The sequence below is a fragment of the Periophthalmus magnuspinnatus genome, chromosome 17, assembly GCF_009829125.3.
Source record: "Periophthalmus magnuspinnatus isolate fPerMag1 chromosome 17, fPerMag1.2.pri, whole genome shotgun sequence".
Classification (NCBI taxonomy): Eukaryota; Metazoa; Chordata; class Actinopteri; order Gobiiformes; family Gobiidae; genus Periophthalmus; species Periophthalmus magnuspinnatus.
In genome coordinates, this window is record NC_047142.1 from 4,589,479 (window position 1) to 4,615,580 (window position 26,102).

Here is a 26,102-nt window from a genome sequence, read left to right on the forward strand (position 1 = left end):
GGACTAAACCAGGGCTAAATCAGGACTAAACCAGGACTACACATGGGGAATCAGTGTTTCAGTTTTATGCAGTTAAAACCTGGAACAGTTTTCCTGAATATGTGAGACAGGCCTCTACTTTGACAATGTTTAAACCCAGGCTCAAAGCGGTTCTGTTTATCTGTGCATATAACTGAAAGGGGTTTATTCTGCACTTTGCTCCTTTAGTGTTAATTTCATGATGATTATTTGTGATTATTTATGTTTTGATTTGTTGCATTGTACTTTTAACGTATTTCTCTCCTGTAAAGCACTTTAATTAATTTCAGTTACCTTGTGTACGAATTGAGCAATACAAATAAACTTGCCCTGTCTTGCCTCTTTGACACTTGCACCAGAAACAAACATTCTTACAATCTTAAACAAAACAAAACAGTCCAAGACAACAACCAGCTAAAAGAAAAACTGACTTCATGTACTTGTTGCTTCATCCTTGAGCCTCCTGTGCTCAGTGGCTTTTACTTTAGCTGCACAGTTAAACCATTTACAAACCCACACCATGTTTAACCATAACACCCAGACCTGGATCAGGCTTATAGCAAATCATCTGCCAAGCTCCTCCCCCTACAAGTGCTTCTACAGTGGCCAATCGGGTGAGAGCTTGTGTGTACATTTAAATGTAGTCCAGGCAAACACTCTGCATTCTTCGGAGACGGGTTGTGAGATGCAGTGGCTGCTCCTTTTTGCTACAATGAGATAAGGTTTTAACCAAAATAGGAAGTCGTGCAGTGCTTCTGTGACAGTGAGAGGCTCCTGCTCAGCGTGGATCTAACATGACCTTTTTTTTCTACGCTTTTGTATTGTCATTATACCATATAACACTATGCTTTACTGCTCCAATAGGTAATGTATTGTATGTTACTTACACTTGCAGAAAAGGCTCTATCTTACCAACAGTTATAGCTTAAAGTGGATATTTCCTGTTGTTGAGGATGCAGGAAACTGTTGCAATTATAAGTTCTGAATATGGTTTATGATCTCTGCTTAGAGTGAATGACACTACTTATGCTTTATTTTTGTTAACCTGCATGTAACCTTTCTTTATTTAGAAACTGTGATAGTTCAGGTCCAGGTGGGTGCTGAGCCTGTCATGCAACAGGTTTTTCTAAATGGAGTTGCATTCACGGGACAAAACCTGGAAATAAACAACATTCTTCAAAGTATGGCTGATGCAGTTCTTCCACTTAGAGGAGTCAGTCAGACAGCAGAACTAAGTAAGTATGCAATGAGGCTGTTAAACTGCCCATATTTACATGAAGAACACAGCACTAGAAGATTATGTTGTTCCCAAGGAAACCATACTGTGCTTCGATCCCGTGACTGCATTCTGGAGGGGTCTCAGCTGCACTGGACTGACAGAGTGTTTTTAGATGGAAAGGTTCATCTCAGTCTGGAGTCTTCTGATACTTGGACGGCCCATGTGCCACAAGCGCGGGTCTTAAAGGAAAAGTGGGATCAGGAAGTTGAGCGAACAAAAATGGAGAGAGTACGTCTTCAGGAGGGATGCATCCAGCTGATGAAAGAATTAAAGTTTACTGAGGAGCAAAAAGGTAACAGCAGCCTATAGCATAACTTGGTGTAGACTGATGTTTGTCAAAAAGGGAACTGTTTGCAGATTAAACAGAAGCAAGTGACATTTATACTAAGATTAGATCACCTGTTGCACTATGTCTCAGGAAACTGTTATAGGAAACACTGAATAAGATGCTCTTGTGCAGCTACAACTGTTTAGTTTCATTTTCTTGTGTTTTTCTTAGTTTCACACATTCCATTGCCGCAGTTACTGATCCCTCTTTTGGCAGTTCTGGCTTTTACTGGTCTAATTGTAATCAGTCTCCGTCTTTCCAAAATTGTGGGTGAGTAATTGCACTTTTATTAAGTTCAGCCAGATGATAACATGCCACATGATTGTGTTATGGGCTCTCATGGTCATGTGGTTTCCCTCCCTGTTTAGGTCCGAGGCAGCCTGGAGGTAAAACAACAACTCTCTCTGTGTGTTTTAGTCTTCTTTCTAATATGCTATATGCTAACTTTTCTTTTGTTCTGTAGGTGTTATTGGATCAGTTATACATTATCCAAAAGACATGCCTGAAGAAACGCATGACATAAAAGGATTTGGCTACCACACTATCTAAAGGATTATAAAGACCATCCAAAACTACAAGAAAAAGTTTATGTGTTTCTGTGTGAGGGGTCAAAGAGTTTTCAGGAGCAGTACAAGCAATGCATAAGTATTCACAAGTGTAAGAAAACGCATCAAAATATGACATATTTTCACAGTATAGCAGCACTTTATTTATATCATTATTGTTATCAACCACTGCTGTAAATGCTTTGTCTTGAATATGAAATTTTGAGCCTTTATGAATTTTAATATTACAAGATTTGTTTGACTTTATAACACACGTACTGGAAGGATACTAGAAATGTGCATAACACGGGGTGGAAATAAATAAGAATTAGTTCATCCCTTTCAAACAAAACCTTCAGTTTAAAGATATTTTGTATATGTGATACATTCAATGTGTATTCATACATTTTGTTTTCATTCTTTTCTTGGACAGGTATAAAAAACCCTCTATCAATGCTCAAAATAAACAAATTATATTTTGATTTATCAGATCTCTTTATGTCATGAGGCTGTATTTAATTTTTTATTTCATCAATACACGTTGTATTAACTCTACTACTGGATTATTGCAGATATGTTTGTTAATCTTTTGATGAAAAATAAACACATTTTGTAAAATAATTGATTTCATAAAAGTGTGTTTATCCAAACCATTGTTGAATTTGACTTAATGGAGACGTGAAATAAATATTTTTAATGTATAGTAAAAGAAAATATATAATATGTCAACAGGACATAAAGTTGTAGGAGTGAGGGAGCGACTTCTTCAGTTCTGCTCAGGTCACTGCTGAACACTGCCTTATATCTGTCTGAAGGGCAGAGCTAACTACTCTGAAACTAAAAACACCCGTTGTTTACAGTTTCTGTTTGTAGCTTGTAGGTTAAAAATTACCTAGTCTAGTTTATGTAGGTTTAATACTTAGGTTTCTTCAAGAAGACCTGCGTGCATATTAATATTTTGTCCAGCAGATGGCAATAATCGTTTTAAACAGCAAAGTGTTCTGCGCATGCGTTGTTATCCACCAATCACAACACCGCATTTGAAGCTGTTGCCATAGTATCAACAACGGCCACGCAGGAAGTGACCAATCAGCGTCCAGTATTCAGACATTTAAACCGTGTGAATGTTCCGGGAGGAGATTCAAAAACCTGACAAGAAAAGTGGCGTGTCTTTGCGAGTGAACAAGCGTTGTTTCCGAGGTAGGTTCAAAATATAATGCAGATAAATACGGATAAACAGTTACAAGCAACGTTTATGCAATAGCTTTACGCGTTGTTTACTATTTAGCAGCTATTGTTTAGCGTTAACGTTATGTCAGGCTTATTAATCTGAAGCTAGCTCCTGGGTAACATCTAATTATTTTTGTATCTGATTTGATACAGCTTTATCTTGTGTTTCCTGGTGGTTCAGAGCCCACAGAAGATGGCCCAGTTCGGCTTTGAGAACGACATTCACAGCATTTTGAAGCTGGACATGCCCATCACAAACGCCCCGATGGCGAGATGGCAGAGGAAGGCCAGCTCCTCCACCACAGCAGCAGGGAACGGCCTGTCTCCTGGGAAGTCTGTAAATGTGTCTCTGAGCTCCTCCAAAACGCCCAGCAAGACCCCAGGTTAGTCTTGTTTCAGTAGCTTGTTTGGAGTGTTTTGAAACTGCTGCATGTTCATTCAAATTCTATTTCAGGGAAGGGCAAAAAACAAACTCCTTCCAAAATGGGTGGCGACCGTTTTATCCCCATCAGAAACAGTAAACAGATGGACGTGGCCACTTTTTTGCTCACTAAAGAAAATGAACCTGACAACCCAACTACTACTTCAGCAGTAAGTACGGTAAATGCAATGGTTAAACTGCTATTAATGTTTAAACTGACCCTTTTTAACTAATGACCAGAAAGCCATGTCGGTGACCTTAAATGGATATGATCTTGAAGATGCCAAGATCCTACATCTTGGAGGAAAGCCTCTAAATGCACCAGAAGGTATTTCACTGAAACGCCTCCTTGAACTGTCTTTATCATTCTATAAAGGTTTGGCAGCCATGTTGAATGTATGACCCTGTATTACAGGCTACCAAAACAATCTGAAGGTTCTTTACAGTCAGGGTACAACTCCTGCCTCAACCAAAAAGACTAGATACATCTCCTCAACACCTGACAAAATCTTGGATGCTCCTCAACTTCGTAATGATTTCTGTAAGTAAAGTTCAAACATGTTGTGTTTTGTGGAGATGCTTTTGTTAACTTATGATTTTTAAATTGCAGATCTAAATCTACTTGACTGGAGCAGTCGAAACATGCTTGCTGTCGCACTCCACAACAGTGTTTATCTGTGGGATGCAACTCAAGGAGATGTAATTCTTCTAATGAAGCTGGAGCGTGAGGAGGATTATATTTGTTCTGTGTCCTGGACCAAAGAAGGAAGCTATCTTGCAATTGGCACCAGTGATTGCAAAGTTCAGGTACATTCAATTCTTTTTTTTTTTTTAAAATGCCCCTCAAGACTGATCACCTTTTTTGCCTTAGTTATGGGATGTTGAGAACCAGAAAAGACTTCGCAGCATGGCTAGCCACACAGCCAGAGTTGCTAGTCTCAGTTGGAATGACTACATTCTTTCAAGGTAGTGTAAAAGTACAAATGTGGTTTTTCATCCCTCTACGTAAAGCTAAGGTTTACTTTTATTTAACAGTGGCTCCAGATCGGGACACGTCCATCATCATGATGTGAGAATGGCACAACACCACATATTCTCACTGACCGCACACTCACAAGAAGTATGCGGGCTCAAGTGGTCACCCGACGGCAGATATCTGGCCAGCGGAGGCAATGACAATCTGGTGTGTGTATGGCCCCGTGTCTCGGATGGTAGTATGGGCAATGAGAGCCAGGCTGTTCGCAGTTGGAGTGAACACCAAGGAGCTGTTAAGGTCTGTACTTTTTATTTGTAAATGCTACAGAAATAGTTGAATATTTTATAGTGTGCATTTTTCTTTGTAGGCCTTGGCTTGGTGTCCGTGGCAACCAAATATCCTTGCATCTGGGGGTGGCACGAGTGACCGTCACATACGCATCTGGAATGTCAACAGTGGCTCTTGCATCAGTTCAATAGACTCTCAGTCCCAGGTAAAGCTAATAGATCTTTAAACTTGAAATGTAACTGCATGCTGCAAGAGGAAGCACTAAACTTGACGTTCTTTTCAGGTATCTTCTCTTGTATTTGCACCAAATTACAAAGAGCTGGTTTCTGCTCATGGATACGCACACAATAATGTTGTTGTCTGGAAGTATCCTTCACTCACAAAGGTGGCAGAGCTCAGTGGTGAGTTTTTTTTTTTTTGTTTTTTTTGTTTTTGTTTTTTGCGTAAACTTGGAGATATTAAATATTTACTTGCTTAAATTTTTTTTTGTCTTTAGGACATGCAGACCGAGTGCTCAGTGTAGTTCTAAGCCCAGACAACTCTACAATGGCAACTGTTGCTGGTGATGAGACTATTCAAATATGGAAGAGTTTTGAAGTGGATCCTGTTAAAAAGAAAGCCATGGATCGGTTGGTAAAACCAACAACTACTGGTTTGCACCACTCCATCAGATAATGAGTCTTAGATTTTTTTTTTTCACAGTACTAAATGAACTATTTTTATTTAACCTATAATAAACATTTTGGCCATAACTTTATGGCCTAACTTCTCCCGTTGATGGTGTAAAGGTTATTTGTTTTGGCAAGTGCACATTTAGGGGTTTATTTCACTGTTCCTTTTTAAAACCTTAACTTTTCATTGTGTAATTGAGATGATTTGCTAGGTAATAAATGTTTCTCACTTTTTTTTATTTTTTTTTTATTTAACATTGTTTGAAACAAGACATAAGTAATTTCAATGTGTAGCCTGGGAACATGACATTCTAAGCTGCCCTAGAAATGGTCTTAAAAACTAAATCTACTTTTTTGCTACTAAACTGTATATGGTGTTTTAAAAACATTGTCTCCTGTTCCTGCTTTTTTTATTTTCTTTGTTCTTGAGGATTGGCCACCTGCTTGTCTCCGTGCAGGACAATCACCCACAGTGAAGGTTAGGTCTGTTCTGTGGAGAGGTGACTTTGCTCACAGCAAAGTACAGGACTCTTTTGCTGAGCACATGAAAACGAGTAGGAGGTCGACCCCCATTGGAGAAATTCCACTTGTGCTATACTGAGCTCCATATAGGACAGAAATGGAATTTCTCAAACACCCACCACCCTCCCTTAAATAGAAATTATCTACACTTTAGAAATGTGAGTATTGAAACATAACTTCTGCAGAAATAGAAAGTTAAAACCACACTTTGGAACATTCTCAGTGGAGATGGACTTTTAAGCCACTACTGTGGAAAATTATGACCAAATGGTAATTCCATGGAGAAAAATGGGAGGCCAAGTAAGAGGTTTGTGGAGATGCAAGCCCACTCAGTCATGACTGTAATAAAATAAAATGAAAAAAATGTGCTTTTATTGTCTATTTTTTGGCAAAAAAAAATCACATACTGGGGCTTTAATTTAAAGCATTGACTGGTTCATAAGGTTAGCCATCTAACAGTAATGAGAAAATGCTTTTACATACTCGCTGGGAGTAAAACTTTTATTTTACATAAACTGCAAAACCCTCCTTGCCTCACAGGGCAAGTATGTTATTTCACATTTCAGTCTAAAAAAAAGTCCACTTTGTGACTGCTTTTAACATTTTCTTAATGAAAACATTTAGGTTTACTAATTTTATAAAACAAACTTGAAACATCATTTTATTTCAAAAGTTAAATAAACAAAAAACAATTAAAAATGTTCCGACATTCATTTGGTATTTACATGTGCTGTTTTCAGTGGAAATTGTGCAATACTCCAAAACATAAGCTGTCATGTAGTCTTCCAGTCAGAGTCAGATTCAAGCCCGAGTTTAAATTGGAGAGAAGCAACAGTTGAGTGACCAATACAATAATTAGTTACATACAATAAAACACAATTGGCCACACAGAATGCCGTTCACATACCCCTGAGGTGCACTCCACGCTCGCATGGACACAGTGCTGCTGTGGAATTTTTGGGGAGCAACATAATCTCAGGCAGTGTTAAATATGACTGTCCTAAAATAACCACTTCAAAATGTAGATTCTTCTTACTTCAAGTCAAATTTCCTTTACTTTGGCCATGAATATTTTCCCATTGCTGTGCTGGGGGACATGCCCGTTACCCACGTGGACGCCATTGGCCACAACTGTAACAGCGTCTTGTGTCGGTCCATTCATCTCTTTGGTGCTCTTTGAGGCCGGAAGTCGTTTGCCTCTTATGTAAGCTTGCACCCAAAAGTGAGAGAACAGGACAAAGAAGAAAACGCCATACATCCAGATGAGGTGAATCCACAGGGGAAACTGATAGTCACATTTTTCCATAAAGTAGTACTGGGTGATATGAACGGACACCAGGATAAACTGAATCTGTTGAGAGAAATATGACAAAATAAGATATATCTATGCTATTTTTGGTTAGTTTTATACAAATTAACAAAACATGAAGCACGTACTAGCTGGATGGCCGTCATATGCTTCTTCCACCACAGGTATTTCTGAAAGCGTGGGCCGGCGGCAGACAGTCCATAGTAGAAATACATAATGACGTGGACGGCAGAATTCACCATAGCATGAAAAGAGCCCATTCCTCCAGCTGAAAGAGAAGATATTTGAATGCATTATAATGGAAGTATATGTAACCTGTGCCCTTACAGTTTTAAAAAAAGGTAAACCTAAACAATCACAAGTGAACTGTGGCTGCCAGTGTGTAAAAAGCAAAGGGAAAATACCGGTTTTTCTCATTCTCAGTATGTGGACAGAGTAGAGCAGAAGAGGCACCGGTTAGGGATTAACTGCAGCTGCTGGACATCAGAGAAAGACTTTTTTTTTTTGGTTTAAATCACCTGGATTTCAGCACTGAACCCAAATGAGACTCATATGGGGCTCATTCTGCTTTCTAATTGGAGAATTATCTTGAACCAAAACACCAAATAAACTCCAAATTTTTTGTCATTACGAATAAATTAGCATTGCAGTTGTTAGTTAGATTTCATTTGAACATGTCTATGTCAGGTCTAAGGACACAGTTAGGTCATGTTTATGGGATTTCAAATCAAAATGTCACAGTTACAAGTAGAAATACTCGCAAAAGGCCCTATTTTTAATGCACTTTAGACATCACTTGCCCCACACAGACACGCACACAAATAGTATTAGATTGAGTACAGGGCAGAAATGATGTGGGGGAGGTTATCCAATTATTCAGTCAAAGAAAAAGGAAAAAGGAAGAGAGGAAAAGGGAGAAAAAAAGAGAAATGGATAGAAAAAAATTAAATAAAAGAGGAAGGAAGAAAATAAAGGAGGGAGAGGAAAAAAAGGAAAATAAAAAGGGAAGAAAGAAAAAGGAAAAAATAAAACAGAATAGAGACTCAACCCTGAAACTGAATGTCAAAAATAGTTTTAACGTCATAACTTTACTCACTCATTCATTTGACCTGATCAATAATAAAACATTAGCTCATTGTAAGACCCCAGTCCACCCCCTCAACCCACCCCCCTCAACAACCCGCCCCCTCAACCCACCCAAAGCTCTGACCATTGTTTTATTTCTGTTTCTTGTCCTTTGCTTTGTACCAGGTTTATCATTTTCTTGTCTGTTTCTTTGTCTCCTTTGCATGTTTATGTCTCTTGTCAAGTCCTGTTATGTTTAGTACTATACCGTTTTTTTTATACATAAATAAAAAAAAATGTCACAGTTCCTTAAACATTTGCGCTAAGATTGTATGGATAAAGTAAACAGCTTTTGTTAGTTTATATTATGAGTAATGTATGAGTTTACTGGGTGGAGCTTTCAGCATATTTTCATGTTTTGTTTCTAATTCTTACATTATTTGGTGGGTTTCACCTGTGGTAATTCAGTCAAGTGGTAGTTTTTGTGAAATTTGAAAAACAAAAGCTGAAAACTACAGAAAGTAAAGTTCTAAAAGTCTCTGTTTATCCACCAACAACCTGTTTATCCAGGTCGTTGGTCCTTCATAAACTTTTCTGACATGAAATGTGTTTAAACTGCATGTACGTCTGCTCACCAGGAGTAAGAGCGACGCCCCACCACCAACTCCAAGGCATAACTGAGTGGTGAAAAACATGGAGAAATGTTATCTGGTTTTGTTTCTTCCTTAGCACAAAGAACACCTAAAATAAAACAAACATCAGACACATTTACCACAAACAAACAGTCACAATGTTTTCCACACAGTTTACCGCTTACTCACCGTATCCAGAAGTTCAATATATTTAGAAATATAAAACATCCATGCTACTCGAACCATCTATGGAAGAAACAGAAAACAACGAATAAGCAAAAACACAATCAGTCCACAGATGTGTGTAAAGATGTGTAACGGTACTGGACACGTGAGCAGGGAAAGTTCACATTTTCAGCGTGTTGCATGTGTCCAATTTCTCAATATAGAAGGGTTCCTGAAGATTTACTTACCATCAAACTCTTTTCAGTGAAGTACTTTGACTGTCAGTGTCCGATTGTTGTTGTTTTTTTTTGTTGTAATTTAACATCATCACGTATAACTTTATATTTGGACATTTTGGTCTGATTTCTTTGCATTTGTGGCTTACTAAGGTCACTGAAAAACTTTATATTGCTGGTCTCATGTGTTCAATTCTATATTTAAACAGTAAAATCCAGACTGAAATATAAAGTGCACTATGTCACTTTCTAGGTGGGGAGTTTGCCATCTGCTTGTCTCCACGGAAACATTAAAACCATCTTGCTTTCATCCAGTTGCAGCCGTTTTTATAGCTTGGGAAAAACAAATTCTTAGCGTGAGCTGGGTCGCCTCTCCTCAGATCCGACCTGTAACTCAGCCTTGTGGCGTCTCCATGGAGATAAACAACTTTAATACTCCAAGACGTCCGTGTGATCCCTCAGTCGTCCAGGTCCGACCCACACGGACGCAGTTTAAACCTCGTCTTTTGCTTTAACACTTCAAGGCAACGTAATCGCATCTCCGTGAAGACGAGAAGGTGGGAAACTCTCAGCCAGAAAAGTTACATAGTGCACCTTTATTTGCTCAGTAAAACAGTGTTCGTGCGTTACCCTGAGGCTTTGCGGCGTGCTGGAGAGGTCAATGAGGTCGCATCTCCATGTAAATGTTGTAGCCCATCCTGACATCAAGAACTAAGAAGAAGTTTGTGTCAGATATCGGATTTGTTTTGTGTTTGTTGTTGTTTTTTTTTTTGCAAACATACCTCATAGACAATGTAAGCGTTGAATAAAACCATGGACAGATTGTAGATTATCATAGCTGCATTTAAACGGAGAGGTTTGCGGTTGGCCATGAGCTGCGGCCCGGCGTAGACAGCGAAGAAGACGTAGGTCAGCAGTATAACAGTCATATCTATTGGAGTTTGCATTAGTGGGTAATCCCGAACTCTGACATCTACAAACAAACAAAAAACATGCACATTTAAAGCTTTACATGTACATTTCTTTTGCAGTTTATTGACTTAACTGCATGTTTAATGAATACGCAACTCACCTATTTTTTCATAAAAGTAATCATTGATTTTTACAATGCCTGATGCAATTTGCCGCGACATCTTGACAAGTTTCCTTCTCTCCCAGTATCACCCTAAAAAGAACATACAAAAATACTTACAAGATTGTGTAAATATTCCTAAATAAGTCATTTCCGCAGCGGTGAGCACACAGCAGCCTCACCACCTGCTCTCTTCACTAAATAAACAGTGGGCAGATGTACGTTTGTGTTGAAAATGTTTCTACTGTCATTAAAACCGCATGTTTGGGACAGCAACAAAAGAATACTGCGGGGGATAATGGCTCATTTTTGAAAGCTTTGTGTGGACTCTTTGTGAAAAAAAGTGACAGAAGAATCAATGAATCAACGTGTGCTTTACAGAAGTTGTAAAGTTGTCAGATTAAAACAATGAAATACTCTCATGCTGACTAACAGAGCTTGTCAAACAGGTGAGGCAGAGATCAGGCCCATATGCCCAGCCTGAGCGATGAGCATGGGCAGCTACAGCGTACAGTCAAATAAGTTTCTACACCATTAGACAAAGAAAAAAAGCTAAAAACTAGTAACTGTACCTGTGTGCCCCATAAAGCACCCGCCCACGTTCACTCGCTTCTGTGAAAAACATGGTCAAGTATAAAGTGACTTACCTCCTGAGCCCTGATCTCTGGCACTATCAGAGAGCAGCTGCACAGCCAGGGTAAAGAGCACACAGTCTGTATCCAAGGACCAGTTAAACCAGGCCCGCAGTCCACCCGCTCAAATCAATGCTCCAGCAGCGCTCACAATGCAATGACAAAGATATGATTAGATTCTTGTGTTAAATGAGCAACAGGGTGGAGTGAGGGAAGGTTGGGAAATGGATGAGCACAAGTCTAAGCGATGTCTCAACTGACTGACTGAACAGATTCTACTCATTTTTAAACCCAGGGCATTACTAGAAATCTTGCTGGTTTCACAACCACACCCTGCTTCAAGGCTGGCTCCACCTTCTCACTCAGACTTTCATGGCCTCTCATTGGACTGGCAGTTCAGTGAATGGGATGGGGTCAGAGAGCTGTCCGCCCTGGTTAAAGCAACCTTGGCCCTATATAATCAACCAATGTTTAAAAAAAAAAAAGGTTGTATTTTTAAGCTTCTCTATTAAGATGTTGTGTTTTTTTTTACCTAATTGAGGAAATAAGTTTTATCAGCTTACCCAGGCCTCAAAAACACACCCAGCAGAATCAACAATCAAATTAATATTGATAAGGAAATATGTAGGGCAAAGTTGAAGTGGAGTAAATTATCATACTCCCACAAACATGACGTCACTTTCCACCCATCCCTTCCCACCCTGTGCTAGGGCTGGGTCTGCTATGTGGAGTTCTCCAGTGGCTCTGGTTTAACCTGTTTGCCAAGGGCCAGTGATGATGCTGGGCGTGTGGCCTGGAGTCTCCCAGATGTGTCTGTAGCATCGAACGGCTGCCTGGAATGAAAGGAATCTGTACTGCAGAACAAAGGGAGCAGTTATATCCGATTATATCCTTTAAACTTTGTGCACAATTTCAGATATAGAGTGATAACTGACATCTACGTTAACCCTTTACAGGCCTATTTACATCATGTCCACTTACAATATAAAATCCTGAGGCATTAACAGAGTGGAAAAACACAGTATAGAGTAGATACTTATGCCATACCTCTAAATGCATGTGAGCTTCAGTTAAAGTGGAGGGTGTGGGATGTGATGTGTTTGTCATTGTGCTATTGTTAAAATATATGCCACAGTCAGCTGTCCCACATGTCATTGTTTATTATCACATTTGTAAAACAATCGTGTTTATTGTATAGAAACGGACAACAGCACCCAGTAAATGTGAGCTATTGTCCTGCTGACATCCTCCTCATGGTTTTCAATTAACCAATTTAATAATTTAAACAGGAATTTAGCTGAAATTGACAAAAGAAAATGTGAGGTTTGAAAAATATAGCCTAATTCATCTGATATATATAAAAAAATGTCTGACCACTGGAATCTCTTTGTCACAAGCTGAGGTCCCACTGCAGGATCAAGGACACTGGAATCAACAGCTTTTTTTTTTTTTTTGTTCACTCATTTGGAAGTAATGTCCCTTAATGTTTTAGTCTCTGTGTGTAGAATAAAGAGCTTTGCAATTATTTTTTTAAAGAAAAGAGGAAAAAACGAAGAAAGAAAGGAAAGGAAAATAATAAGGGAAGAAAGGATAGATAGATAGATAAATAAATAAATAAATGAAAGAAAGAAAATGGAGACTCAACTCTGAAACTGAATGTCAAAACTAGTTTTAACTTCATAACTAAACTCATTCTGATCAATAATAAAACATTAGCTCATTATAAGCCCCCAGCTCAACACTTTTGTACTGTACAGTTAAAAAAATCTTTGCAATATTTAATCTATTTCTCTCTCTCTCTCTCTCTCTATATATATATATATATATATATATATATATATATATATATAGAGAGAGAGAGAGAGAGAGAGAGAGATTAAATATTGCGAAAATAGATTTATTTATTTAGTTTTATTTATTTATTTATATATATATATATATATATATATATATATATATATATATATATATATATATATATATATATATATATATATATATATATATATATATATATATATATATATATATATATATATATATATATATATATATATATATATATAGTAAAAATAAACCATGACGTAAACTCACCGTGACTCATGATCCAAAGATTAAACAGCGACACCATGTGGCCAAACAAGGGCATAAAGGGCTTTATGTGCAATTTACAGCATATTTCATAAGATTTTTTTATTGCTTAAGTGAAGGGTAAATTTTGGCTAAACTTTAACCTTAGTTTATGAAAATATTGTCTTAAACTCTGTTGGTTTATGCAGCAGAGGGATGTAAAGAACAACCTTATAAACCAAATGTAATGAACCTTATAGACCTGAGATAAGTCATGCTTTTGTTAGAACTGTTTAAAATGTTGAGAATGGCTCTGAATCCAAAAGGAAGTTCCCTGACTGAGCTCGTCTTCAGGTCAGAACATCTATATTGGTCTGTAGAGGATTAGGAGCGACACTTTTGGCTCCAGATCGACACACTTATGTAAACTGTGCCTCAGGTTCACTGCATTAGGAGTGCACAAGCCACGGGATATTTAGTAAAAATGAACACACCTTTGTGCCTAGAGGCTGAAAAGGGGCTGGTGTCTGACATAAGTTGAATAGATTTCGTTTTGTGGCCACGTTCAGGTGAATTTGTTGAGTTCATGCGCGCTTGGTTTAAGTTTTTGGAGGTGCTTCTTTCTCCACGTTCCCCCACAGAGCTCCACCTTCTCTGGATGCCTCTAACTTATAAACCAAACGCACCTCTGAGCGTCGATGTGAAGGTGGACCCGCAGGTAGGCGTCCTCCCCGTGCGTCCTCAGCTGCGTCCTCCCGCTGAGGCCAAGTCGTGCGCTTTTTACCCAAAGCGAGGATCACACTGAACAGAGAACTACAACAGCAGCGCCCAAAACTTCACAAAGCTTTATCTTTCGTCTTTTTAGGCTGATGAAACACAATCACCACAGCGGGGGAAGTAGACTGTAGTGATTTTGGAGCGTTTAGCACCGTGGCCCGAGCCTCTTTGGACATAAACACAACATGAACAACGCGCGTAAACAGCCCTAAAATGAAGGTAAGCGCTGATTCTTCAAGCTGAAACGTGTTAAGGTGTAATTGTTGAGTTTAGTTTAGAGACTCTTCCACATTTTACTTAATTATTCTGTGTTTTTCTCCATGGTAAATCTGTGTGAGAGTGCGTCTTGCATAACACTCAAGATGTGGAGCAATATCTTTGTCCCACTCACAACAAAAACGCCTACAGTTCATTCTTATATAACTTTGATCAGATAGATATAGAATCACCTACAAATTAATTCATCTTACAAAAGAAAACATGATTTGTACCAGATTTAGCTCCATCTCCTGTCCACCTGCGGACCCAGAGCAGGTGGACACACATTAAAACACATATTTCTTTACGATTACATTAAAAGTGTTGTGGAAAGATCACAATTCTACATGAAAAGTGATCCATTTGTGAAGCCCGGTGAGTTTTGAAATGCAAGTTTGGTTTATTCTTTGTTACAGCAGATACAGACAGGACAAGGACACCTGCCCTGGACACAGACTGGTCTCCCTCGGGGTCCTAAGTCTCTCTGAGTTTGTCTCCTTGAGCATCTCTCCCACTGATTCTTAGTTTTGAGTGTTTATTCCAGAATGACAAAGCTACGTACATTTCAGAGCAGTGACTTTTGTTTCACAGACATGAGATAGTGAACTTTTACACTTAAAGTCAGCTAAGACAACGAAGACTTTCCTGGAGGACGATGGGACAGAGACTTTGCACGTGTTAATGTCTGGTCTGGGTCTGAGAGACTGACACGGATTAAATACGTTTAACGACATATGATAAGAATATTTTCTTCACAACATTAATAAACTTCAATTTCCATCACAATAAGACTAATAAGAGATCAGTTTATCATTGGAATTAGCAGTTAAATACAATAAAAGGTGTCCAGGTCTAATACAGTATGTTTCCTACAGTGCAAACCAATATAAAAAGTCATTATGTGCAGGTTTTCAATCATCAAAGTCATGTTTTTACTTTTTAATTCTTCCATTTCTTTTTCAGCGCGGTAAACAGACCATAGATGCTAGGTATTATCACAGTATTCTGAATGTCCTGTGATGTTTTCTAAGTAAAAGATTTGTAAAAGAAGCACGCTTTTCTCCCCCAGGTGCCTTGTCTCATCCTTTGACGCTGATCTCCAGTCCGCATCCCTCTGGCATGGACGTCCTTTGGCGTTCTAAGGGCTTTGCCGCAGAGGTTCTGGATGTGTTTGACCGCTCGCTGACAGATAAAGAACTGGTGTCACAGTCGAAAGCTTTGTGCAAAGACTATATTGTTTCAAGACTTAACCAAAATGGACTGGGTTGGTCGAAAGCTGAGCTGAATTTCTCCTGTTCGAACGCATCGGTCTATGAGGCGTCTATGGTGCTTCTCTGTCTGGGTAAGAGTTAGACATAATAAAGCAGGTTAATAGCATTAGCTGGACACTGCGTTACAACAATCCGTTCTGGTGTTGGTCCTAGGCACATTACATCTACTCTCATCGTGTCTGGGAAGAATACTTTGAAAATGTGTTTAGTTACAGAATACATGGTCCAATCAGGGTACTGTATTCTGAATATATATAGAATATCTTTGCACAGAGTTGCATTTAAATTGTAGTGTAAAGACGCAACATGGTACTGTCACTAATTGGAGAAGGAAAAATCACACATACACTCTCCACACGAGCAGATTTGTCCATTTTTCTCCCCGATTATGTTTAGTTTGAAGCCTAAATTACATGATCAAACGCCATATTCTAGCCTTTTGACATTAGATTTTAGATTTCAGACTTTTCTACAAACACCTGCAACTGTTTTTAATGATTTATATGGACTTGTATGTAACAGGGCTCCCATGAAAATGAGAGTTCAACTGTTCTCATTGGGTTCCCCTGTAGAAATAAAGATAAAGAAAGACAGAAAAAAAGAAAAATAACTGTTCTGAATACCACCAAATGAAAGAGTAACTGTTACGGGAATGCAAAAAAAATTAGTACTCTCAGTGCATATTCTCATTATTCTGTCACTTCCCAACACTGACTATAACTTACTAAAGCGTTATATATATTTTTAAATAGTTTGCAACCTGAATTGGTCCCTATATGTCCTGTAATTTAAGCAACATGACATCTTGATCTTTACGAACACTAAAGTTTGTGTCTGTGTCTATGTCCAAGTCCAAACCCCAGGGCTGCGTTTCTTTTCCCCCAGTTTAGTTTAGTTTAATAATTATCACTGACCATGAACGTTGTTGCTGTCTTCTCTTCCTTCCTCTGTTGCCCAGGCGACGAGCTGGAGTGTATACAGCCCAGTTTGTACAGAAACGTGGCGCGGCAGCTGAACATCTCTGTTGCCATGGCGAACATGGTGTCGGATGCTTTCATCGGTGTGGCCACGGAGATTTTCTCAACAGGTTGGTGCTGTCATGACAAACGTACTGTAATTTTTGATGCATTAGGCTAAAAAAAAAAGAAGACTTAGGCTCATTATTGCATATTCATTTTCGGGCCTATAGCAGTAAAAGTTTAGGGTTTAGACATAAGAGGATGCTTTTTTTTTTTTTTAAATAATGAAAGGTTCAGTAGTTTGATGAGATGCTAAATTATTTTAAAGAGTCTTAAACTGGGCAATCAGGACAGCGCTGTGCTTCTGCTTTCAGTCGTACAAAGATATACAGATACTTTTGCTAACATAACATAACAAGCTCCACATGTTTCTAGGGTCACAAGGTCAAATGGTAGAAAAATAGGGACGCTGTTGAATATTCTGTGACATGAAGGGATGATTTTTATTTTTTTTATTATTTTTTTTGTTTTTATCAATCATAAAACACAGAGATTGGAAAAGCAACAGGTTCTAACATATTATAACCCTCAAAGCCTGTACTGTACCCAAAAGTCTGGATTTGTTTACAGATATACAGAATATATCCTCATTAATGTAAATGTCACTTTATAAGTCATGTGACACTGATTGAAAACGTGGGACATTTTCTAGAAACATGGAATTTATTTATTTTTATTTATTTATTCATTTATATTTATTTATTGTTATTTATGTATTTATTTATTTTTATTTATTTATTTATTTTATTTTATTTATGTTTTTTAGCACATGTACACCTAAAGCACATCTCACAATCTATTCTTACACAAGCTCAAAAAGGAGTAGGAAGAAGAAAACTTGTCAAGTCCCTCCCCTATCTTCCATCAGGACACAAATTAAACTCTTTGTTCTACTTCCTATTCACACGTCACATCGAAACTGAACAGTCGCAATTACAAACAGACTGCAATTATAACGAGGAACATAATGTCAAGTACACGCAACAAAGTATTCTGTAGGTTTGAGGCCTTTTCTCAAATACAAATGCGTCTGGACTGGATGTTTAAAATGGGAACTTCAGACAGAGTATCCTAATAATAAGTACATAAATTATGAAATATTAGTAAAAACCTGCAAACAAACATGCAAGTTCCTTTGAGATTTACAGTGAGTCTGCACAGAATTAGACATGCCCCATTGACCTGGGCCTTTTTGATGGAAAGATAAAATAGCAGCTGGTCTGATATAATGTCCATGTTCGGAGCGCGGTTGTGCTTGTTTAGACGTCACATGGATGTTGTTTTTAGACACAGCGTGGGATTCCGCATAAATAAAAACAAAGCGTTGAACTTGGACTGGCCCGGCCTTATGTGGTGGTTAAAATGGCTATAAATAGAACGCGCCGGGTGATTCGTTATACTGGAAATCTAAAATAGCTTTGTAGTCAAGACTTGGACGATGTCAGGGAGTTAAATGACTAAGATTATGTAATGAGAATCCATCATAATTATGTTCTGGTTATGTCTGGACTAGTTTGTGTGTCTTCCCTTTATCCTTTTTGATGTTCAGACTATTCTTGGCGTTCTTCTCAGTAAGGAGCGAGGCATAATTCTGTAGCCTTATTGGTCAAGGGATCTCCTTTAATCTCGCAAAGACTTCTATCTCCTTATACCGCAGCTACCTCAGACAGTGTGGGTCAGCAGCGAGAGCAAGCCGTGCTAAAGCAGGTTAAGAGCATTAGCTGGTCACTACATCCCTGACGGTCATTATAACAATCTGTTCTGGCCTTAAAATCCGGATGCCTCCAATTAGCAGAGTACATTATATTCAGGTTAGTTACATTCACTGAAATCGTCCGTGTTGCAATTGAGTTTTATGGCAGCAAATACAGATACAGATTTTCTAACTACTTGCGTCACAGCCTCCTACACACGAGAAGGCAAGTCTGGTCAAGTTAATTTGAACTGTAGCTCGGTAAGGCGCGTTATCAGCCGCTCAAACGCAGTGCTTTGTTGACTTTAACCTGGCGTTTACAGCGTATTTATGAGCAAAGATACGATGGCTGTGGTAAAATCGTATGTCAGGTCATAGCAGTGGTGGAAGAAGTGCTCAGTTTTGTTAAGTGAAATTACAGATTCCGCAGCACAATCTTCCCAAGTAAAAGTGTTAAAGCACCTGTTTAAAAATGTACTTAAAGAGTAAAAAGTAAATGTATTCACAGAAACAGCTGATTTTATTGATATATTTTTGTTTTCTCAGATTATAAACGTGTTAAAAATATACCTCTGTGCCTTTTTCAGCAGGTCTCAAAAAATATAAAAAATACTTTGTACTTTCTACTCCTTTACCTTTTTAAACAGGACTGAAAAGTAATGTACCTTCTTTCAAATCTACTGAAGTAAAAGTAAAAAGCATCCACTAAAACACATGTGTCAAACTCGAGGCCTGCGTGCCAAATGTGGTCCGCCATGTCATTTTATGTGACCCATGACAAGGTAGATTAAAAGTTATGACTGCCGTAAAATGTCAGTTTATCAGATACGCAATTATACAGCCATATTTTTTATGTTCATGGACATGCATGTGCAATATTTGTAACCCAAATAAGTAATAAAAACAGAAACAGTTAATGAACGAGTTAAAAAAAGTTGTTTATTTTACATTACATATGGCTGGCCCTTTGAGGGGAACCATTTTGTTGATGTGGCCCTTGGTGAAAATGGGTTTGATATCTCTGCACTAAAGCATCCACAATGTACTTAAGTAAAAATGGACTAAAATACAATGCTTTACTACTTTTACTTCATTATGCTCCATCTTCATACACAGTGACGTATCAGACCTGGCTTATAAAATGTAATATTACTGTTTTTTGGGGTGTTTTTTTTGCAATAATGACAGTTATTTTGTTCCAGGTGTAACATGGGGAAAGATCGTGGCCATGTACGCAGTAGCAGGGGCTCTGGCAGTGGACTGTGTGAGACAAGGACATGTGTCTAATGTTCATGCCATTGTGGACAGTCTAGGCCAGTTTGTTCGCAAGTACCTGGTTCACTGGTTGAAGCGGCGTGGAGGATGGGTGAGTACACATATTTATTTATTTATTGCACATTTTCAAGATAAAAAAATGCTGCATATGCTTTCAAGGTTGTGGTAATGTTTCAACAGGAAGTAGTATAATAATTCTATGATTCCAGAGTAATTGTTATCAACATTCTATTCATCAATGTCAAGATGAATTGAAGCTCATGTTTGTTTTTCGTTGCTCACTTACAAATCTTTGGTCTACCATGCCAGTTTTTCACAGAAGTTAAATAATTATTCATTTTTTTCCCAGATGGAGATCAATAAATGTGTGGTGAGAAAAGACTTGATACCGGAGAACCACTGGATGTATTCTGTTATAGACTCTTTGAAATACTTCCTCACATCAGTGTACGTTTACATCATGAAGGAGCCTTAAAGACCCACCAGGCCACCGTAGCCAGTGTTTGCTGAGACTGGTATCTTAGCAAAAACATGGGACTATAGAAGGATACTTCAGCTGCTGAATCATTAGCAACTGTTTCATCAGTGTATGGTGTTCTTCATAAAGTTACCAGGTGGTGTTGTTTTTCATTCAAAGAGTAATACTGAAGCATCAACTCCAGTTCCATTTCAATCCATTTCTGTCCTGGCTGTTATTGGAACAATGTTGTACCGAATATGTTGCTTGGGAGGCAGTTTTCTGATCACCTGTTAATGCTTCCATACTGTTTTAGCTTGAGCTTTGGAGGGCTGACCGTACAGTGAAAGTGTGTGTCATTTAATCAGAGGCTGATTGAGTTCAACATCTCTGTGTCAAGGGCTCATGTGACAGTTGTGTGGAGTAGTGTGATATTTCATAGATACATGTTATGAGGATTATGAACTTTGAACTCAACCAAACGAGCACAAATTGTAATCATGCGGGTACAGGATGTTGTTCTGACCAAAGATGATGTGGCAGAGGAAAGTGAAGCAAATGATGAGCTACTAGCTCTGGGCTAAATGGTACAAGCCCATTTTTATCTTGTAAATAGTATTTATGGATTTTTTTTTTCACTTTGAATGTAATTTTGCATTTGGACATTTCCTCATTTTTACAACTGCAGTGTACAGCCATCCCCAAGGGCTTGTCAGGATGATTGTGCAGTTTACATTGAGTCGCCTTTTTCAGTGTTAATTTATAACTGTGTGCGTGTAAAGGTATATTCCACAATAAACCATTCCAAATGATTTATTCACCTTTGCATTCACTTGTCAATTATAATCAAGTGAAGTAAAAAACAACTTTCATACACAAAATGGAAATAGAAAAATAGAAATAGAAATATTGTGTAGTAAAAGTACAATGAAAGTTGTACCAAAAATGTATTTCAAAGAATATTTCAGAAAATATTCACAAATCCTTTGAATTTTTTATGGTAACATTTAACAACATTTTAACATGCTTTATGAAGGTCTAGCATGTGCATAATGGTAGAAATTATACTAAAGGTGATTATCTGAAGAAGTAAGTCGTTTGGACAAAAACAAATGCTTAATTTTTATTTTCTAAGAATACACATTCACATGTATAAAGTTAAATAAACAATACACCAGCTGCCATGAGCTCCAGCGTGAGAAACATTTACGAATATAGGATAATAGTGCAAATATTCTGAAATTGTAATCAATGCCTCCACCAGTGTGATTGCAAAGGAAAGAGCATATGACTGGCCATAAGTTATATGAGGTCAGTATCTGCTCAGTTGTTGGCTCAGGAGGATGTTCGCTGATAAGTGATGTGCAAGTGCTGCGTCAATGGCTGGTTGTTTGTCGCCATAGAAACTGTCTGTTCCAACTTCCCATCTGGCTGAAGACGAAACACTCTAGAAATCTGAAAGATAAAAATAAGCATGTAATGTTCCTGCTACACGGTGGTGGAATGCATTACATGGCTTAAAAATAACTCAATTACAAGTACAGCTGCCAAATTATGCACTGAAATAAAAGTATAAATTATGAATGAAAAATAATATGCAAATACTCCTTGTTATTTTCTTATTTCCTCATTTCAGCTTTAAGGTGAATTAAGTTGTTTTAAAATGCAGTCAACATTTTCTGGCTAATCAGAGCAAGCAATTCAGTGCGTGTTTGTAAATATAAAGAGCAGAGAAGCAGAGACATCAGTGAGACAAAAGGAGCTCTTGTGACAGTTCAGACTCATGCCGCTGCCCCGTCATGCCCATCTCCGCCCAGTACCACATTGAACACTGCTTTGGGCTGATTGGGACTTGAGCTGTACTGAGTATGTCTATGATTTTACATCTAGCTGATTACAAGAACAAAACCATGTTTAAAAATCAACTCAAAAAAGTTGGTTACAGTAAGGTGAATGTTTGTGTGTTTTGTTGTAGGGGCTATTATAACACATTTTATTAATTTTATTATTATTATTAACACATTTTACCTGCTGGACTTGGGGTTCTTTGGCAAAAGAAATCCTGGACAAAGCACAGCTCTGGAGTTTCAGTTGTTTATCTGTAAGCACCCCCTCTTCGATGTCAACCAGACCTGTATATTGGTACACATTTCATAATTGATATATTATTAAGATATTAATGTTTTGTCAGTAGAAAGACATATCTGACAATGCTTTACTTAAAACAGTGTGACTGAAAATTAACACCTGTATTTTGTGCATTTATGAACGCCACATGGTTTGTGCCAGGCTTCATTCGTATGAAGCCAGACTCTCGGTGAAGAGGCTTCTTAGTTTCTATGTGAAAGGCATTAAACCTGTAGAATTTAAAAGATTATGGCAGATTATTATAGCACAAACATGCGACAAACAATGCACACTGCACAGATCTGATTTGTAACTCACATAAAGTTTATGACTGGCTGCCCAACATGGGTGAAGTGTAGTGTCTCTGTGTAACGGAAAGGCTTGATAGTTGGGAAAGTGCCCTCTCCAGGTTCATCTGACTCCCATGTCCCCAGCAGCCATTCAAGAGGAGCCACAGCTGCATTCAGTGGCACTGGGAGTAAATAAACACAGTGTGCACTTCAGATCATAAATACTGTAGGGACACACATATCCTACCGCTTGGGTTATTTATGTAGGGTTTGCCACACCAATATTAAGAAAGAAGACAAATTTGGCAAATACTTACATTTAGTTTAGTTTCAGTCATAAGAAATATATTTAATTTTGCATAACTCCTTATTGCTAAATGTCTGTGTTCACTTGATCATAACAAAAATAAACAAAATTGCACAACACAAAGCAAACTGATCGCAAAGAATTGTAATTCCACAGATACTGGTCACACAAATGGCGTCATTTGTCTATCTTTAAGTTGGAGCGCGTATACAGAAATCGTAGCGCGCAGTATCTAAAAGTGAGCGGTGAAAATGTGAAAGCAAAGCGCGCATGTGTGTGACCGCGCGCTGTTTACCCTCCAGCGCCCTCTCTCTTTCTACCTGTGTACAGTTTTTATTTTCTTCAGCGAGCGCCCGCTTTGGTTATTTTTTCTTCAACAGAAATACGTCATCAGAACAAGACTTGAACAGACGATCACAGATCCAAGTTATTGGGGAAAATCATGGATTAGGGTAAAATCCATAACAAAACTTAATTATAAAGAATTAAACCATATTTTTGGCATGCATTTGAAAGAAAACTTTTTTTTTTAAAGTTCTAAACCATGAATTTGTATTATAAAGTATATATTTGTGCACTACACCATTAAATGATTATTTTCTAAATTACATTAGTGTAATTATATTGATTTATACACAGGTCAGATTGTACTGTCTCGGCCTATTGCTTTTGTACATTGTACCTGCTGCAGCTACACACGTTAAAAAGCACAATTGTTTGATTTCATCACCAAATTCACCTTTCTGGAGTAGCCATCCACATTTACAAATATCACAATATTGTATTTAAAAAGTACATAATAAATGTTACTATACATAAAGTAAAAAAAATTATAAATGTAGAGAATATCAGATTAAAAAACACATGACTTTGGTTTAAAAATCACACTTATGTATCACAGCTGCTCTGAGGCAGATATAAAAAATACCTGATTTAAAAAAAAAAAAAAGCAGTAACTGCAGCTTACAGTATTTATGTCACTAAATAAAGTGAAGTTAGGTGCTTGTGTGTAGGTGGGTGTGTGTAGGTGCTTGTGTGTAGGTGGGTGTGTGTAGGTGCTTGTGTGTAGGTGGGTGTGTGCAGATGGGTGTGTGTAGGTGCTTGTGTGTAGGGGGGTGTGTGTAGGTGGGTGTGTGTAGGTGGGTGTGTGTAGATGGGTGTGTGTAGGTGCTTGTGTGTAGGGGGGTGGGTGCTTTATAAATAAAGTTTGATTATTAGATTGATAAAATCAGTAGATTAGTATATTAGTATTCAGTGTACTCTATCATTGCTGTAGAAGTGGTGCACATATGTTATGCTGTTTGTAGTGAGTAGTGTATAATGTCCACAGTTTTCTCTAGGTAAAGTATTTTGCAAACCTTATTAGTTTGTGATTTATATCAATGTGCACCAGTGACAAAGGCCCCCAGACAACAGCAACAACAGCAGCAACTTTGCTGTCCAGTTCTTCATCAGACATTGACAAGTATGCTGTTTTGGTTGAAATGCCCTCTTCTTTCATCCTTCTGAAAATGGTAATCTCACTAACATCTAAAAGACTGGCCACACACGTTACAGGCAAAGATATTTCAAGGAGATTTTGAAGGAAGTCAGATGCAAACACAAATTTAGGTCTTCCTCTTTCCCCTTGCTCCAAGCTAAAGTAAGTGGGACGTTGCTCATCTTCAATGGCAGACTGAACAAGTCTACCTAAATACTCCAGACCCTCAATAATGGCTTTAGGAATGTGGAATATGTGGGAAGCTGCATCAATCAGGATGCATTCTTGATTGCACGCATACTCCAGATAATCCAGATCCACAGTGGGCTGATGCAGGGCCCACTGAAGTCTGATCTTTAGCCGCTCCAGTATTCCATTAAGTATTTCCTACAAAATACAAAGTTCATGCTTTACAACACACATAGGTCTACATCTTTGTTGCAATAATCCTTTCACAAATACACATATGACATGCATACATATTGCATAATTCATGCCAGCATCAGTATCATAGCCTATCTCAACACGTAAAAGTGGATAGATCCTCTACTTTAGATCCTCGTTTTAAATATCACATGATATCATGATCATTTTGTATCTTTTTTTTTTTTAAACATGAAACTATCACATATTTCGTGAAACCATCATGTGATTTTGAGATAGTATTATGTCTAAAGTACTGCAGATGTTTGTTTTTAAGTTCAGATTTGGCAGTTATATGCTGATATTAAATTGTACAGACTGTAAAATTACAAATTCTGTGATAAAGAATAAACTTACGTTTGGGTTGTCCATGACTTCTCGATATCAACTCAACGTCTCACTTCTGAGTCTGATGATGACGATAAATCTGTGATCGTCTGTTCAAGTCTTGTTCTGACGACGTATTTCTGTTGAAGAAAAAATAACCAAAGCGGGCGCTCGCTGAAGAAAATAAAAACTGTAGCGCGCACAGGTAGAAAGAGAGAGGGCGCTGGAGGGTAAACAGCGCGCAGTCACACACGTGCGCGCTTTGCTTTCACATTTTCACCGCTCACTTTTAGATACTGCGCGCTACGATTTCTGTATACGCGCTCCAACTTAAAGATAGACAAATGACGCCATAGTTTCTTACAGATTAGTTTGCTGGGCTAAAGGCGATATGTTTTTATGCAGTAGGTGGCGCTGTGTTTACACTACAGTCTGGTCTGTGGTTTGCACAGAGGGTAAATAATCTCTATCAGTGAGTCATATCCGCTCAGATCGATCAAAATTCGTCACGACTGTGTCAGATTAATCACGTAAATAAGAAATCCAATGGTATAAATATAAATAAAAAGATAGAAGAAGCAGTGACTCCGGTTACTTTCGTTTTCAGTGTGCTCCATTAAGCTTTTAGCTGTTGCAGTGCTAACAGTAATTCAATTTTTGCCATGTTAGTTTAAAATGAACATGTTTAAACTCAGTCGTTGCTTTCTGCTCCATGTCTTAAACTCGGACAGATAAACGCTGCTTTTCACTTTCACTCGCTGTAACTTACCCGAGCTACTTACGGGACAGGTCATGGTCGGATTAGCACCAGGACAGGGCTGTGTGATGTTGACAGTTTGGAGACAGATTGTTGAACAGTTTGTTGAACAGTTGCAGGGCGAGTTTGGAGCGTAACCTGATGTGACCTGACGTAACCTGACGTGACCTGACGTGACCTGT

At 38.2% G+C, this 26,102-nt stretch overlaps 5 protein-coding genes across 7 annotated transcripts; 3 read left to right on the plus strand and 2 right to left on the minus strand.

Annotated features, from left to right (window-relative positions):
- The first annotated feature begins 689 nt into the window (after positions 1 to 689).
- Positions 690 to 2,619, plus strand: LOC117385045 (uncharacterized). 2 transcript variants are annotated; one of them, XM_033982278.2, is made up of 6 exons: positions 690 to 882; positions 1,089 to 1,253; positions 1,332 to 1,589; positions 1,797 to 1,895; positions 1,994 to 2,011; positions 2,089 to 2,619. In XM_033982278.2, exons 1-6 carry the CDS (start codon positions 813 to 815, stop codon positions 2,172 to 2,174), a joined length of 696 nt encoding a protein of 231 aa, XP_033838169.2. In that variant the 5' UTR covers positions 690 to 812; the 3' UTR covers positions 2,175 to 2,619. The 2 variants fall into 2 exon arrangements, with proteins under 2 accessions (XP_033838169.2, XP_055084675.1); XM_055228700.1 differs by lacking the exon at positions 1,994 to 2,011.
- Positions 2,620 to 3,307: 688 nt separating this feature from the next.
- On the plus strand, positions 3,308 to 5,834 carry cdc20 (cell division cycle 20 homolog). 2 transcript variants are annotated; one of them, XM_055228696.1, is made up of 11 exons: positions 3,308 to 3,370; positions 3,554 to 3,783; positions 3,855 to 3,991; positions 4,062 to 4,149; positions 4,237 to 4,362; positions 4,432 to 4,628; positions 4,693 to 4,787; positions 4,857 to 5,094; positions 5,165 to 5,290; positions 5,369 to 5,486; positions 5,582 to 5,834. In XM_055228696.1, exons 2-11 carry the CDS (start codon positions 3,594 to 3,596, stop codon positions 5,758 to 5,760), a joined length of 1,494 nt encoding a protein of 497 aa, XP_055084671.1. In that variant the 5' UTR covers positions 3,308 to 3,370; positions 3,554 to 3,593; the 3' UTR covers positions 5,761 to 5,834. The 2 variants fall into 2 exon arrangements, with proteins under 2 accessions (XP_055084671.1, XP_033838163.1); XM_033982272.2 differs by having other exon boundaries at positions 3,591 to 3,783.
- Positions 5,835 to 6,628: 794 nt separating this feature from the next.
- On the minus strand, positions 6,629 to 11,735 carry elovl1a (ELOVL fatty acid elongase 1a). The gene is made up of 8 exons (XM_033982273.2): positions 11,405 to 11,735; positions 10,758 to 10,850; positions 10,468 to 10,658; positions 10,316 to 10,396; positions 9,474 to 9,530; positions 9,288 to 9,393; positions 7,716 to 7,855; positions 6,629 to 7,629 (listed from the first exon to the last, which is right to left on the minus strand). Exons 2-8 carry the CDS (start codon positions 10,816 to 10,818, stop codon positions 7,321 to 7,323), a joined length of 945 nt encoding a protein of 314 aa, XP_033838164.1. The 5' UTR covers positions 10,819 to 10,850; positions 11,405 to 11,735; the 3' UTR covers positions 6,629 to 7,320.
- A 2,319-nt stretch (positions 11,736 to 14,054) lies between these two features.
- LOC117385043 (bcl-2-related ovarian killer protein homolog B) lies at positions 14,055 to 21,029 on the plus strand. Its single transcript, XM_033982275.2, has 5 exons — positions 14,055 to 14,455; positions 15,564 to 15,836; positions 16,724 to 16,852; positions 19,680 to 19,843; positions 20,102 to 21,029. The coding sequence occupies exons 2-5, from the start codon at positions 15,614 to 15,616 to the stop codon at positions 20,225 to 20,227; spliced, it is 642 nt and encodes a 213-aa protein (XP_033838166.1). The 5' UTR covers positions 14,055 to 14,455; positions 15,564 to 15,613; the 3' UTR covers positions 20,228 to 21,029.
- On the minus strand, positions 21,007 to 26,031 carry thap4 (THAP domain containing 4). The gene is made up of 5 exons (XM_033982277.2): positions 25,933 to 26,031; positions 22,655 to 22,808; positions 22,457 to 22,566; positions 22,238 to 22,341; positions 21,007 to 21,664 (listed from the first exon to the last, which is right to left on the minus strand). Exons 1-5 carry the CDS (start codon positions 25,955 to 25,957, stop codon positions 21,545 to 21,547), a joined length of 513 nt encoding a protein of 170 aa, XP_033838168.1. The 5' UTR covers positions 25,958 to 26,031; the 3' UTR covers positions 21,007 to 21,544.
- Between the last annotated feature and the right edge of the window lie 71 nt (positions 26,032 to 26,102).